Raw genomic sequence first — 14,753 nt, forward strand, 5'->3', positions numbered from 1 at the left:
GCAGGTTATGGGGAAATGGCCTGGCTCTGCGACTTATTCACAAATGATGCAAAAAACCTCTATCACTTCACTGAGGGTACGAGGCCACAACCTCCCTCACAGCGAGGCAGGGAACACCGTGACAGCGCAAGACCTCTTCCCTGCCCACTGCAAGCATGGCGGGAGTTCATCGGTCTCACCACAGCAGCAGGCGCTTGCCATGAGGAGGGAGGCCCGAGGCAGCTGCTAAAGGCTTAAAAATCATCTGTTTCATCGGTACACCCAAGTTCATTTATTTGAAGATGGAAGCAGCAGAGTTAGTCCTCTCAGTTTCTTTCAGCACATAGCTTCAAAAGACATTTAACTATCGTAAGAGTCAGAAAAAGTTTGTCTTCAGGTCACAGTCATTGCTTTCTTTGAAAGGGAAACTGATAAAATTTGTAAGCCTTAGAAATTTAATTGTGCTGCAGAAAAAAAAAAAATCCCAATTTATTTTCTTTTTAGCTTGAAAAATAAAGCTCAAACTGCAACGGGATCAAAGATCCTCCTTCACAGTAACTTCAGAAACTGTATTTTACTGCTTTGGTGTCAGGCAATTTGTTGTATTCGGTTTCCTTACTTCCTGAAGAAGCTAAAGTCAGAAATTTCAACAACAAAAAGGGTTAAAGCTTGCTGCAGTCCTAATCCACAACCTTCCAGTGGAAATCTAATCCTATGTATTAGGTATTATATAGATAACGTTTTTCTGCTGTTTTAATCTGAAATTTCTTCACTTTCTCAGTACTAGACTACTGCTGGGCACAGACGGACACTAGTTTTGCAGTGTGCTAACAGTGGTTGTCACACAAAGGAGTTACGTGATGATAATTGTTTTCTTTTATAGCCCAAGCCTTGGAGTAAAATCTTCCAACATGAAAAGCTTAACACCTAGTGTCCTGGTTTTGTTAAAAAGAAGTTTCTCTTTTAGTGAATCTGCCTGTCAGCTAAAGCCTTCTTACTAGCTGCATTTTCCTGAAAAGCCAGATACACGTTTTGGTAAACACAGCAATGGTATGCAAGGTCACTGATAAGGATGGATGCAAGTCTTGCAGGAGAGGCAACAAGAAACAGGTGACCAAAAACTGGACAATGGAGTATCACATCCCATTCACATCATACTTCATATAAAAGTGGGAGATCACGAGGATCTCGTCCCTTTTCCTTATGGCCAACATTAGGAGAGGACCTTGCGAGTCGTCCCTAGTGACAGACTGAATCCTGAATCTACTGAATGACTGAATCTACTGGCTGTAGAGTCCAGTTCAGGACTTCAGGCGCCAGCCCTACATCTGCCAGAGCAGTTGTTGAGGTCGAGACTTTCAAGATTGGTTTTGTATATTTTGTATGATTTTTCTCTATTTTATCAATAGCTTTAGTAAAACATTTTTAATTTTTCCAACTCTCTTATCTCCATCCTTCTTTCCCTCTCGATCGCCTGTCCTTAGTGGGAAGGGGGGAGAGGAAGGGGCTGAAGCGGGAAGCGAGGGGAAAGGGGGCTGACAGTACATCTGGCACAGTTTTATTGTCACCCCGCAATCAAACCTCAAGACCTAGTGGCAAATTTAACTTGTTCCCTAACACATATAAATATGAATACACTTATTCAGAGGCATTACTCAGAAAGTTAATCACAATATCATTGTGCCATTATTAGCCAAAAGTACGTCCATCATTCCTGACAGAGCCTGCACCAACGTAAGTTACCACACACTAAAATAAACTGCAGTTAACACTTCACCACATGAGGTAATGGGGGCTTGAATATCTTGGCGAATGAGGCAGGCAGGCAGGTCTGGCTTAGCTGTGCCCTGTGCAAGCCGCTGCGCAGGGAACATGGCGGCTCAACCATGCAGCAGAAATGCAGACACCTGCCTTTCGGCCAGGGCTTGACACCGCAGGTAGGACCTCACTGTCTCTGAAACGTCAGGGTGCACCGGTCTGTGCTGCACAAGTGATTTTACTGAATGGTGATGGAGGAGTATTGCTTCCCAACCTGAGGTTCTTCTGTATGCCACAGTCATGCCATGCAGTGTCAAAAAATGAGGTCGACCAGACCTGTGCTAGTTTCACACCGAGCCAAAAGCTAAGGGTGTCTGCAGATTAACTATGCAACAAATGCAATTTCAGTCAAATGCTGCCAGGTTCTGGTAACGGTAGTTCACAGCTCAGTGGGACCATTAGCACACTGAGCCCATTCCCTTGCAAGTACCAAACATAACCAGCCAAAACTCTTAATTCTGAGAATTGATGTGGTAGAATGATTGAAGAAATGTCATGCACATAAGAGACAAATCACAACAATTCTTCTAACAAACCTCCCTATGCCAAGGTTAAAAGCAGGAAACACTGAGTTATCAAACAACTTCTGGAGACAGATGCTGGCAGCTGGGTACAGAGGAGGTTTTGCATTCAGAGGTGCCAAGAGCCCCTGCAGCCTCTGCCACTGAAGCGCAGGGAGGATGAGGGAACCGTTAGGCTTACTCTGCAAACAGAAGGAACATTTCAAAAACAATTACTCCCTGAAGGGTCAGTAAAGATAAAGGCTCAGATTTTTAAAATCACCTGGCTATCTGGTAAGGTTATCAGAAGCATGTAGGTGTGCTTAAACAGCTAATCCTCTCTGGGAAAAAAAAAACAAAACAAAACAACAAATCAAATCTGTCTTAACAGTTTAATCATCCCTTAGCACAGCAAATAAAGTTGACTTCAACTTCGAAAGTCGAAGATCGGAACTTAAAAAGAAGATCTCAAAATGAAAAAGAGACTTTTCTCTCCCCTTCCACCCACAAGGTAGGAAAAACAAAGGCTCATTAGAAAGGAGTAGCTTTATATTGTCATTCCTGCAGCTGTCCAGTTAACTAAAAAAACTCAAAGTGAGCCTCACATTTGCAAATAATTATTTCAACTGTGACCATCTGGGCTCAAACTTTTCAGTAACAATTATAAAGTATCCTGATTATATGCCTTTGATGAAAAAAAGCAATGAATTGCGTTACTGTACAACAATTTTAAGTAGAACACGTATAGCCAAGAATTAATTGAATTGATTACTAATCTACCTTGGGGGAATTTCTCTATGTTATGACAGGTAAAAAAAGCAACAGAAGGAATTCAAAAAAGCAAGAAATTTTTCATAATAGAAATAAAGAAGTTGGTGATAAAAATGACAATCCATATGTTCATATAGAGATATACATTGATATTCTATAATACCTCTTCAAATACAATTTAAGCATTAACAATCTATGTTTTTTTTTTCTCTGAGACAATTGAAATGGGAATTACCTTTCTCTCATGAAGGCAAATTTCTGCTCACAGTCTTACTGCCTTCCTAACTCTTTCTGCTTGTATGGTTAATAGGAAGGACAGCTATAGGTATACAATATCCAGACAAGCAGATACTGATACTGAATTATACCGCTGTATTAACAGACACTTCTCATTAATATACATTACAAAGTTCCTCCAGACCTCTCAGTTTATGACATAGCTTTGTGAACCAAAAAAAGCCAGTAATGATACAAAAAAAATGGTGCTATCTAAGACAGTATACATGATCTTAGGAGTCATGGAAGAGATACTTCAATTATAAAACCCTTATAATAAGTACCTTATTAAAAAATAGCAAAGCATTACCAAAGTCAGTTTAATAGCGACAACAGAAGCTCATTTCTATTTTTAACACAACTTTTATTCAGTGTTCAGTAGGCTCTTCCATACAAGATAGAAGGCTACTTTTGTATTTTTTTTGAAAGTGAAACCTGATGTACAAAATCTTTTTTCGGCTTATTTAGAAGCCTTGTAAAAATTCTTGTAGCTGTGCAACTACTTCTGTATCCACGGTTTCCATAAGTGCCTGAAAACCTTGCTCTCCCAGTAATTCCTGCTGTGCCTTTAGCTTCTCATAGATGAACTGCTGCAATGACACAGTGTGTACAGGGTCCTTCAGTGCAAGCTGTGGAAAATATAAGAAAAAATTACATAATAATACACTTTAAAATACTCTGTGATTTACTCATCTTTTATAACCTCAGCTCAAGACAGAAATCTTCTGCTTTCCATTGTTCTTATTTGAGAAACAAGAAGAAATACTCCGGTAAAGCAAAGACCAAATTATTATCAAAAGCAAATATCAGTTTAAAATTATTTGAAAAGCTCTCAAATCATGGATCCAGTCTGCTGTAGCATATCTATAAGATAAAACAGTTTCAAAGCTGCTTTGTTAATTACTGCTGAATGAGTTTCCCGTAACTACTAAAAACCACATCAGATGTTACTATGATAAGCACTTTAGAGATGGTATGAACAACAGTCAGTTATATTTTAATAGTGTAGAAATAAAACACTAAAAAAGTTAAATTAGTTTAGATTATATGACAAACAACAGCTAAAATAAACTGTCCATATGCATAAAGAATAGACACACTTCTATATTAGTAGCTATACAATCTCATCAGTCCAGCTGGATTATGCAATCTTCTTTTGGGCAGGGAGCAACAGCATATTTGTTGCTATTTTCCACATTTCAACTGGCTCTTAATGAAAGCAAAAAGAGGTAAATGAAGGGGCTACATTGACAGAGGACCTATTCTTAATTTTAATATCAGAAGACAGGTGTGGGCAGGCTAAGGACAGCGATAGTTCTGCAGAACTTGCCCCTCAGCCCAGCAGGCTGGATGAAAGGGGATAGGAAGTGGAGATACATGGAGCTTGCAGCATCATAAAGGAATATGATGTTGAAATAAAGAGAAAATTACTGCAAATCCATTGTTCTTAGTATCAAAATCAAACATCACTACTATTTATGCTGGAAGGTCAGGAAACAAAATATAATTCTGGATCTCAAAGCCTACTAAAATAGAAGATTTCTGAGCTCATACTACCTTGCTATCCTGCTATTTCGATATAAACTGCATAACTGCCCTTTTGGCATGACACACAAAAAAAATTTGAATTTTAATATGGAGTGAAAGACATTATACCTTAAGATTATTTACTTATTTATTAAAGAATATTATACCTAAAGCAGGAGGAAATACTGATTGAAACAGACACATATATATGACAGAGTAAAGCATCCAAAAACATTGTAATTACCACAACAGAGAAGTTAGTCTTATTTCTCATTAACTCCAGAGAAAACACAGGCTGCTTTTTAGCTTCTTCTATTAGTTATCGCAAGTCCTTTTTTCTCATCATGGTCACCTCACCTTTCATATTGTAAATCTCTTAATCATTCATTCAGCATTCTTAATATTGGCTTCTTAGCCTTCGATCCTTCATAATTTCCTACTGTCCAGCTGTTTTACATTTCAAAAGTAAGATATGATCTTTTCATCACTTATTCCTAACATTACATTCTTTTGAAAAGAGGAGTAATGGTAAAAATACTTCAGTATTCTGCAGTAATTTTTCTGAGTAAATGTAATCTGGTCTCTAGAGTATAAACAGAGTTTTCAAATTGCAATTTCAAATTTCTAAACCATAGTCACTCTAATCACGGTCTGCCAAGGTTAGGAATACCCTTTTGTAACAGCTTTGGCACAATCTACAGGGTAAAAAAGACTGTCCTGCCAAGTAAAGATTCTACCAGTTTCTGAGCAAGTCTCATTTGTTAACCAACAACTGTCATTTGGGGCATATAACACATTTATAAGTAGTTAGTTTCTGTAAGTTCATAGCTGTAAACCAGGGTTGTCAAACTTGGGTATAAATGTAGCTACGATCCTAAAATTACATTTGGCCCTTTGAAGGCAACTGTGAGGTTGAAGTGGCACGGGGTGAAAATGGGTCTGAGACCCCTGTTGTAAATAGTTATGTTTAAAAGTACCACAGGGAATTCTGCACAGAAAAACAGGTATTAAAATTGCCATAGACAAGTGCTCTCAACCTTGTGATCCCAATACAGCAGCAACTAGATGAATGGCATGCATTACAAAGTCACCTTTGAAAGGACCACCAAAAAGCCATTCTTTAACAACCTTATAGCCTGCAAAACAATTAATCTAGACATTTAGTTAAAAGTATGACGTATGTGACCCCACCATAAACCCTTGTTAAAGTACTCAGGATTATAATTGGAACTTAGAACAATTAGCCTTAAAATATCAACTTCAGGTACTTTCTTTTTTCTACTTTGCCAAGACAAATTTATCTAAACAGCAACTTCATATTACATATTATTCTTTTGATACCTGCTCCCCTCCCACAAATAAAAGCTGACTTAAATAAATGGTAAATAAAGCTCTAATTTCTCATATGTCAGTGTTTACTAATAGCCTCAAGTCTAAATTTCTTCCCAATTTTAAGAAGCTATTAGAATGCAAGTACATGTGTAATGCTGTTCTAGCACCCCAATGATTGTTTTCAAACTCTGAAAAGAAGTGCTGCATTGTTTTGAAAATACAAAGTTTGAATCCTTGCTTATTTGCAAAGCTTGCTGCAACTCAAAGTCTGAGCGATCTCTAGCATCTATTACAACAATAATTACAGAGACACTCTCTAGCACCTCTCATACATGTTAACCCTCTAGCATGTGCCTCATGGCAGGTGACAATGGGTTTCCAAATAATCTTCTGAATCAGCTCTGCAATTCTACTGAAGAGTAATTAGCAGTGAAAAAAACCTAACAAAAGTGAAGATGACAAAACTTAATATATTACAGAACTCAAATTTAGTATTTTTTTAATAGAGCTGCCAGATTTGCCCAATGCTAGGAGCTAAAGGAAAAGGCTATAGAATACACTGCAACTTTGGTACAGAATTATTTTGATTTCAGAAGTATTATAATTCCACACCTGCTGTCTCGTAAAACTTCAGTGAAACTGATCAGCTTCACACGTAGTCTTCCCATTAGACAGGAAACTAACTGAAACACCTCTGCTGCATATCTACCAATGTGGCAGTACACTCTCATTGTTTTTTGTGAGTGTGTGTATGCAAGCTGTGCATCTCCATTATTCTTATTTTGCAGTACCCCAAATAATCTCCTCAAGTTGATATCTGAATCTTTATTTTATGTTACTGGAGTGCTAACTGATTGTACAAACCCCGTTTCTAATTGGTTTCACAGACTTTCCCGGACAGAATCAAAGCCTGGTTTGGACCTGGTTGTCTGCCTAAAACTAATTTTGGGGTCCCTCCATGACAACCAACATATGTTCTATCAGGACAAGTGAGGAATGGTAAAAAACTCTTGTTTAGTTTATTGCAACAAGCAGAATCTCATTCCTCACAGTTCAAATCAGCAGCACTGTAATCCAGTAGGGACTGTTGCAGCGTGATTAATGCTTGCTGCTAGAAGTAGCATCTAGTATCTGTAAGCCAAATGGAACTTAAGAGTCTTCAGACTTAATTAAGGAGCTAAAATACTAATTTGTTTTCATTCTTGTAAAAAATATTTCAAGTAAATTAAAGCATTTCCTGCAACAATAATAAATTTGCTTTCCTTTCACTCTACATTTTTGGAATTTATATTCAGAACTAAAAAAAAAACCAACATTAAATGGCTTGGTATAATTAGCTTGATGACAATATTAGACAATTAGCTGCAGTCTTAGCTGAATAAGCAAGCAAAATCATAAGTATGGAAGAATAGTAAGCAGTGTTCTTTATTCACTGTATTTTCATTATGGAAAAGTTATAATAGTAACTCTTTGTCGTAGTTTAAACCGAGCTATCAATACAACCACGACAGCTGCTCACTCACCCTTTCACTCTCCCTCCCCCCCAATAATGGAGAGAATCAAAAGGGAAGGAAGAAACTTGGATTGAGATAAACACAGTTTAATAAAACAACAAAATACTAATACACTAATAATAAATATATATATATAAAATAGAAATAAAAGATACTCAAGGCAATTTCAAACAAACTCCATCCACACCGAGCAGCCAGTCCCAGGAATCAGTGCCTGGTCCCAAGAGCTGATCCCAAAGAGAAAAGAAAGAGGAAAAAGACAGAAAGGCTCAGAGGCCTCTGCAGAACAGCAAAAGGCCAAACTAAACATCCCAAACCAAACTCCCGCAGGTGTGTCCCAGAACTAGCAAGAGTGAGAATGCCCAAAAGAGCGAGAGACCAGAAGCTCCCGACTCTTATTAAATATGAAGCATGATGCCAATGGGATGGAATACTGTTATTGATCAGCCTAGATGTCAGTCAAGCTCTGCCCCATCCTTTTCCCCCTTCCTTGCTGCCTCACACCTGTAGACAGAGCACTCGGAATGTCCTTGGTTGTCAGACCAGAGCAATTAAAAACATTAACTCTGTGCTGGGGTGTTATTGCTTGCTCTCACACTAAGTCCAAATAATGAGCATGCTAGCTGTGAAAAAGAAAGGTTTCTAACTACACGAAGAAAATTAACTCGTTTTCAGTCAAACCAGCACACTGGTATAAGATAAAAAACGTACAATATTTTCAGTATTCTGTTTGCTTTTTGGAGGAAAAATCATCCTCTTGAAAACTGAGTCTCCAGCGTGCTAAGCACTGGGCATCCAATATCAGGCCAGTATGAAACACAACTGTATCAATATTAATGCTGGCTGCATTGTCTCTAAATACCAGGTCAGGGACTATAGTTTTGCATGTAAGTATGTATGCTGAGTTCTTAGGTGTGTGTCTAGAGTATTCTTTAATTGAACTGTTTCTGATTCTGAGAAGAGCAAAACACACCTATTTTCCAGTAAGAAAAAAAAACACACACACACACACACAAACAAAACAAAAACCCCCAATAAAACACAAAAAAACAGTCAAAAAAAACTTCAACCAACCAACCAATAAAAACCCAATACCCAACCAATCAACCAACTAAACAAAAAACCCAGAAAATTCAAAGAGCTTCTTATTCAAAACAGCTACAAACAGGAAACAAAAGGTCAGCAGGGAAATACACTTCACTGAAATGTGCTTCACACTGCTCAGTTAAAACCTGATTTGACTAGCTTTTGAATCTGGTTACTTTACAAACCGATACTGAAAATATGAGAGTCTACCTTGTGGCTGGACTGAAGAAATTCATCTTCCACCTAGGTAGTTGTAAATAGCAATTTGAAGCAGAAAAGCTTGTATCAAAGCATTTATAGAAAAAAAACCCAAAACATTTCCCATCCATTCAAACTCTACTTGTCAGCATCAATGGCAATCTGTGGAATTATCAGTTGCCTGAACCAATATTTATGAGGTGGATCTCTTTTCTCAACATCTTACGACAACACTACTGTCCAAAATCACAATTTTTTCAATAACCAATTATATATTATTCTGTACTAAACAGTGACCTAATCACTACAAGCGATAACACAAGCCAATGGAATGGCATTAGAATGCAAAAACAGTGATGCCAGAACAGTTCTTCCATTACGACTGCATTCATCAAAACTGTACCGATGCCTTTTATAATTTAGGAGGGAAGAATTATACAGGCCATTAACCAACATGCCCTGCTTTTCATGTTGCCTGATATGTTTGCAGTGAACGTAGTCCATAGCAAATCTAACAAGTGTAAATTCCTAAATACATATCCAAACTACAGAAGGCAACCTGTAACTGTAAAAATAGGAAAATTTCTGAAAGAAAGGTATTAAAACTTTAGTGAGCCAAAGAGAAATAAAATCTGAGTATACCCAAAGCAAACTAAGAACATGAAAGCACTAAATTTAAATTCACTTTGTGTTTTTCAGATCTGATTAACAAACCAAACATACCTCTCTCCCTACAGATACATAGGCATATTGATCCCTATTGATGAAGATACATGTATATGTGTCTGTATACATATATATGTCAAAAGATTAACCAAAACCGCTAAGGATAGATATTTTAATTGTGCAAACACATAGACTTTAATTTAAGCCTGCAAGCTAAAAGAAAATCTAACCAAATTTAAAAGCTTAGAGATGCTTTTAAGAGTAACTGAATTATAGAACTATCTAGTATATTTTTAAATCTGAAATTGAGAGACACTAGGAATTTCTCTTAAGGCATTACTATCAGTAGAAGAGTATGCAAGAGATTTTGTGTCATTTTCTTTTTTTTTTTTTTTTTTTTTTTAGAAAGGAACCATATATTGATTCATATTTAAAAGAAAAGTCTTCTAACAAACCAAAAGCATCCAGTGCCTTTAAAAAAAAATCCAAATTCAAACAAACTATCAAAAGCCAAACTCTTTTCCACTTGTACAAAAAGGAATAAAGACATGGAGGTGCTAGAGTGACTTCAGAGAAGTGCACTGAAGCTGGTGAGGGGTCTGGAGCACAAGTCTGATGAGGAGCAGCTGAGGGAACTGGGGCTGTTCAGTCTGGAGAAAAGGAGTCTGAGGGGAGGCCTTACCCCTGTCAACAACTACCTGAAAGGAGGTTGTAGCATGGAGGGTGTTAGTCTCTCATCCGAAAGTAGCAAGTGATAGGACAAGAGGAAGTGGCCTCAAGTTGCAACAGGGGAGGTTTAGATGGCATATCAGGAAAAATTTCCACATGGAAAGAGTCATCAAGTATTTGAAGAGGCTGCACAGGGAAGTGGTTGAGTCACCGTCCCTGGAGGAGTTTAAAAGACACGTAGACGTGGCACTTAGGAACATGGTCTAGTTGTGGACTTGGTGGTGTTAGGTTTACAGCTCGACTTGATCGTAAAGGTCTTTTCCAACATAATTCTATGATTCTATGTAGGTCAGTTGAAGCAGATGTGCAACAGGGCTACACCTGTCTGCTCAATCACCCAGTCCCATGTTTAGCAATTACTCAATGCCAAGCAGTTCAAACTCTATTTTATTTGACAGTATTTGTACACCGCAGTCTTCTGTGTGTGGAACCAGTTCTTTGAACTCTTGCAATGAAAGTTAAATTATGAAACATTCACAGACTAGGTTGGACAGCAGCACAATTGCATGGTACCTAATCCAGATATGTTCATCTAAATAAATGCTCCTCCTTAAGACCTCTTGACATTAGAACACGATTCCATGCAAGCATCAGGATCAATAGATGTTCAGGTAAAACACATGATCCAATATAATAAAGATTCCTTTAAATATGAGAAATTTGGCCTGTCATGACATTTCAGTAAGCTTTAACTCTCTGCATTTTTCAATAAAACCTTTTTATAATGTCTTAATTTTATAATGTCCAGATTTTGTGAACAGATGATGTCTGTTTTGGCAACATTTTCCCAAACTTGAAAGAAAAGCAGAAGCATAAATGTTGTGGCTGCAAATTCATCATCAAAGCATTTTCCTTTTTGATTCAATTGATGAATTTTCCAAGAACAACAGATGAACCAAATCCAAAGGCAAAGACTTTAATTTTACACAAGGTAATCACAAAATCAGCTTTTCAATTGAGTAACAGATCTAAAACTTACCATTTTTTTCCTTTTGTCTTGTTCTGTGGGAGGTTCCTCATCCTCTGTAACTTTGGGCTCTTCAAAATGAGACATCAGCATGCAGCTAAGAATGGCAATAAGAAAAGTTTTACCATATACTACCATTAAAAATTATTTTAAAGGACTTTTAAAAACACTGGACAGAGACAAGGGAGTTTGATGAAAGTCAGGCAATCTGTCAGCAAGTTACTTTTTTCTGAGAACAATGAATTTAAAGAAGCCTGAATGCATGTTCTGTGTCACCTATACTCACGTAACAATCTCAGTTATCCTCTGTATTTTAGCTCAAGTTCTGCCTTAGAAATGCATTTCTGAATACAAAAAACAGACTACATGGGTTTAAACAATAAATACAGAAAAACCTACCGTTTCAAACTAGAACTTCCCAGTCTTTCCAAGGAAGTGTTATACAAGCATTCTTTATCCTATTAACATGAAAATCAAAGTGGTGGACATGCATGCAGAACTAGCTGTGATTTCTCATTGCATTCATGTTTTCCTGCAAGATCTTTAACAAGAGGACCTGAAAACTAATTTGGTCACTGCTACTGGTTCTAGACTCTAAAATATGCAAGACACTGAACAATAATGTTTCAGGTGGTCAGAAATGACTTAGCTTCTGCAGAGTTTTTTCTAGGCAGGTAAAGCAAAAGCCTTTAAACTTCTTATTTTTTGTTTTGCTGCACCCTCAACTGGTACACACAAGGAACAGCCATATTATTTTTAAAGTAAATATAAAACCAGAAAATAGTAAATAAACAGTTTAAATGCTAGTGGTTTTTCTGTCTCTTGTAACAGTTTGAATGAACTTCAATAAAAACACAGGGGAAAGCTATCCTACAGGAGACAAGCTTTCCATTCACTTTACATTCTCTGCATTGGAAGAATACATAAATATTCCATTACTTTATCATTTTTTTCTCAGGAAATCTAGTTTAAAAATAAAAAGGATTTAAAAATCATTTGGGTGACAGCAACTTGCAACTGTATATTAGGTATGTTTCATGGCAGGAAGGACACTTAATCCACACAAAGCGCAAAGACAGATGCTTAATATTGCTCATTTTCAGCCCTGTACTACTGCGCGTTTTAATCGCTGCATTCCATTAGCAGGTGAAATGTTCATGCAGCTAAGTTGAATAACTTGTTTTAAAGTTACGAAAATGAAAAAAAGTTGTGATTTTGTGTAAAAATACTCAGACTTACTCTGTTTATATATATTCAGTATTCTATTGACACATGTTTAGAGCTCTATGAAAGACCTGCTGAACAGCATGGCAGAAGGGTCAAATGCTAACAGAGAAGCCCTTTCCTGCAAAGGGATTAGTTATTTCAAAATAGTACAGCAAATCTACTGTCTCCTCACCACATAAATGGTGTGATTTCTTGCAACTCAGCTCCCCTTTCCAGAAAATCTGAGAGGTCTTTAAAGCTTTCTTGTAATTATTACTACAATACAAGACATAAAAACTAGGAAATCTGGCTTAGTGTACTCTGTGTTGTAAGACAGGGCACTGTGTAACCATTTTCATAACCTGATCCAAATCTGATCTGAAACCAGAAGAGACCTTTATCTTTGCATTTGTATTTGGAAAGGCTCTTCCAAAATCCCCTTGTTCTAACTACAGCAGCTTCTTCAATTTTCTAGTTTAAATGTATTAATGGTCAGCTGACGCTTAAGCCAACAGCGTCATTTAACTTGTAGTTTTCCCTGTGTATGTTTACCTTCTCTTCATCCCTCAGTGGCTGCAGTTCTGTATTACATCAGCCTTGATTTTCCTATGCTAAACAAACATGTTGTTTAGTCTCTGCTCTACAGTGATCAGATATTATGATAATCAGAGGAGTAACCAATTTTTTTTTCTGAATATGTTGAGGCTTAAATCATTCTTCTTCAATGTGGAAATCCAGACTAGTGCACATAACTTCAGATGAGTGCTCTCACTTTATTTACATTCAGATGATGTTGAAATGTGTAACACAAAATGTCAGAATCTTTCAAACAGCCCATTCAGCATCTGTCCACAGAAATATGTCCTAGGTTCTGTTCGCCTGTATTTTATGAAGCAAAAGCAATGTCCAGAGCTTGGAAAAGTGAAGTGACAAGCTCTACAAGTCTTCAGGCTTAAAATATGAAATTATCTAGGACAAAGTTTTATTTATTTCTCTGTGAGAACTCTTTTGGTAAAGCCACATATTTAGAAATAGAAAGGACTCCGTAATGTTGTCTCCAGTAATAAATAGAACACAATGCCAAAGCCTGTTCTCAGACTTGGGAGTTACATCTTCTATACTGAGAGTTAGGACAAAAAAAAAGTACTTTCGCAAGCAATTCTTGGGCATAGCTCAGGCTCAGCATGAGTGTGGACCATTCTCAGTGCACACTTGTGTTTGTACCACCTGTTCTAAGTGGAGGAAAACTTAATAGATTGCATGCAGGCTGTTCTGTGCCAGCTGGCTTCAGTGCCAGCAAACATCCCCTGAAGCAATTAATTAATTAGTTCAGATACAGTCTGTTCCATCACCAGTAATTATCTGAAAGTTAGAAAACATTTGATTCTTAGCATCCAGGAAATACTGTTATTAGAACATACTGTCTGTAGGGACATGTTGCTTAGCATCTGTTTTTAAAGTCTTGAAAATCTCCATAATTCTAAAACTATGTAATCATTACAAACTAAAAACAACATTAAGATCTCTGTCCTGAAAAATCTTTACTAGTCAGGTTTGTGGTGTGTGGTTTTTTGTTTGCTTCTTGTTGTTTTTGGTTGGTCGGGTTTTTTTGTGGGTGGTTTTTGTTTGTTTTTGGTGTTGTTGTTTGGGGTTGGTGTGTTTGGTTTTTTTTTAGCACAGCTTTGATGGAATACCACGAGTAACTTGGGAGGCAGCAGGAAAGGAATGAGCGTGGTGCTGGGTGGCCGTGCAGTCTGAGCATCCTGACACCACCTTCCTGCCACAAATGAACCCTTGCTGCCAGCACTGGAAAACGTCATTTGAGGTATGCTTGTAGCAGCAGGTGTGTTAACTGGAACAACTGGAGGGGAAGAACTGCCCTAGGTTTTCAAGTATTGTACACTAGGTCCATTCAATGAGGCTCAGGCATTTAGAAAAACGTCTAGATTAAACTCCAGCTGCCACATTCAAAGAAACTCTCAACTACCACCCTATCAACATACAAGCTTGTCCAACTGTAATTTTAGATAGTGAGCAAAAAGCAAACTTAAGCATATGAACATTTTAAAGCATAATTTGGTAGAGAAGTTAATAAACAACATAGAATTATATTGACTGTAATTTGAAGTCCTCTCTCCCCCATTACAATAATTTTTCTTAAGATCAAAAATTTCCTATCTTACT

At 37.3% G+C, this 14,753-nt stretch overlaps 1 protein-coding gene across 1 annotated transcript in view; it reads right to left on the reverse strand.

The window, feature by feature from the left end:
• Positions 1 to 3,531: 3,531 nt before the first annotated feature.
• Positions 3,532 to 14,753, reverse strand: part of IPO11 (importin 11) — an 83,571-nt gene continuing 72,349 nt past the window's right edge. The window contains exons 31-32 of the mRNA XM_080362944.1: positions 11,376 to 11,460; positions 3,532 to 3,973 (exon numbers count right to left, since the gene is read on the reverse strand). Of these exons, the coding sequence (XP_080219070.1) occupies positions 3,809 to 3,973; positions 11,376 to 11,460 (250 nt within the window). The 3' untranslated portion in view covers positions 3,532 to 3,808. The remainder of the gene's footprint in view (positions 3,974 to 11,375; positions 11,461 to 14,753) is intronic.

This window comes from Nesoenas mayeri (assembly GCF_963082525.1).
Source record: "Nesoenas mayeri genome assembly, chromosome: Z".
Taxonomy (NCBI): domain Eukaryota; kingdom Metazoa; phylum Chordata; class Aves; order Columbiformes; family Columbidae; genus Nesoenas; species Nesoenas mayeri.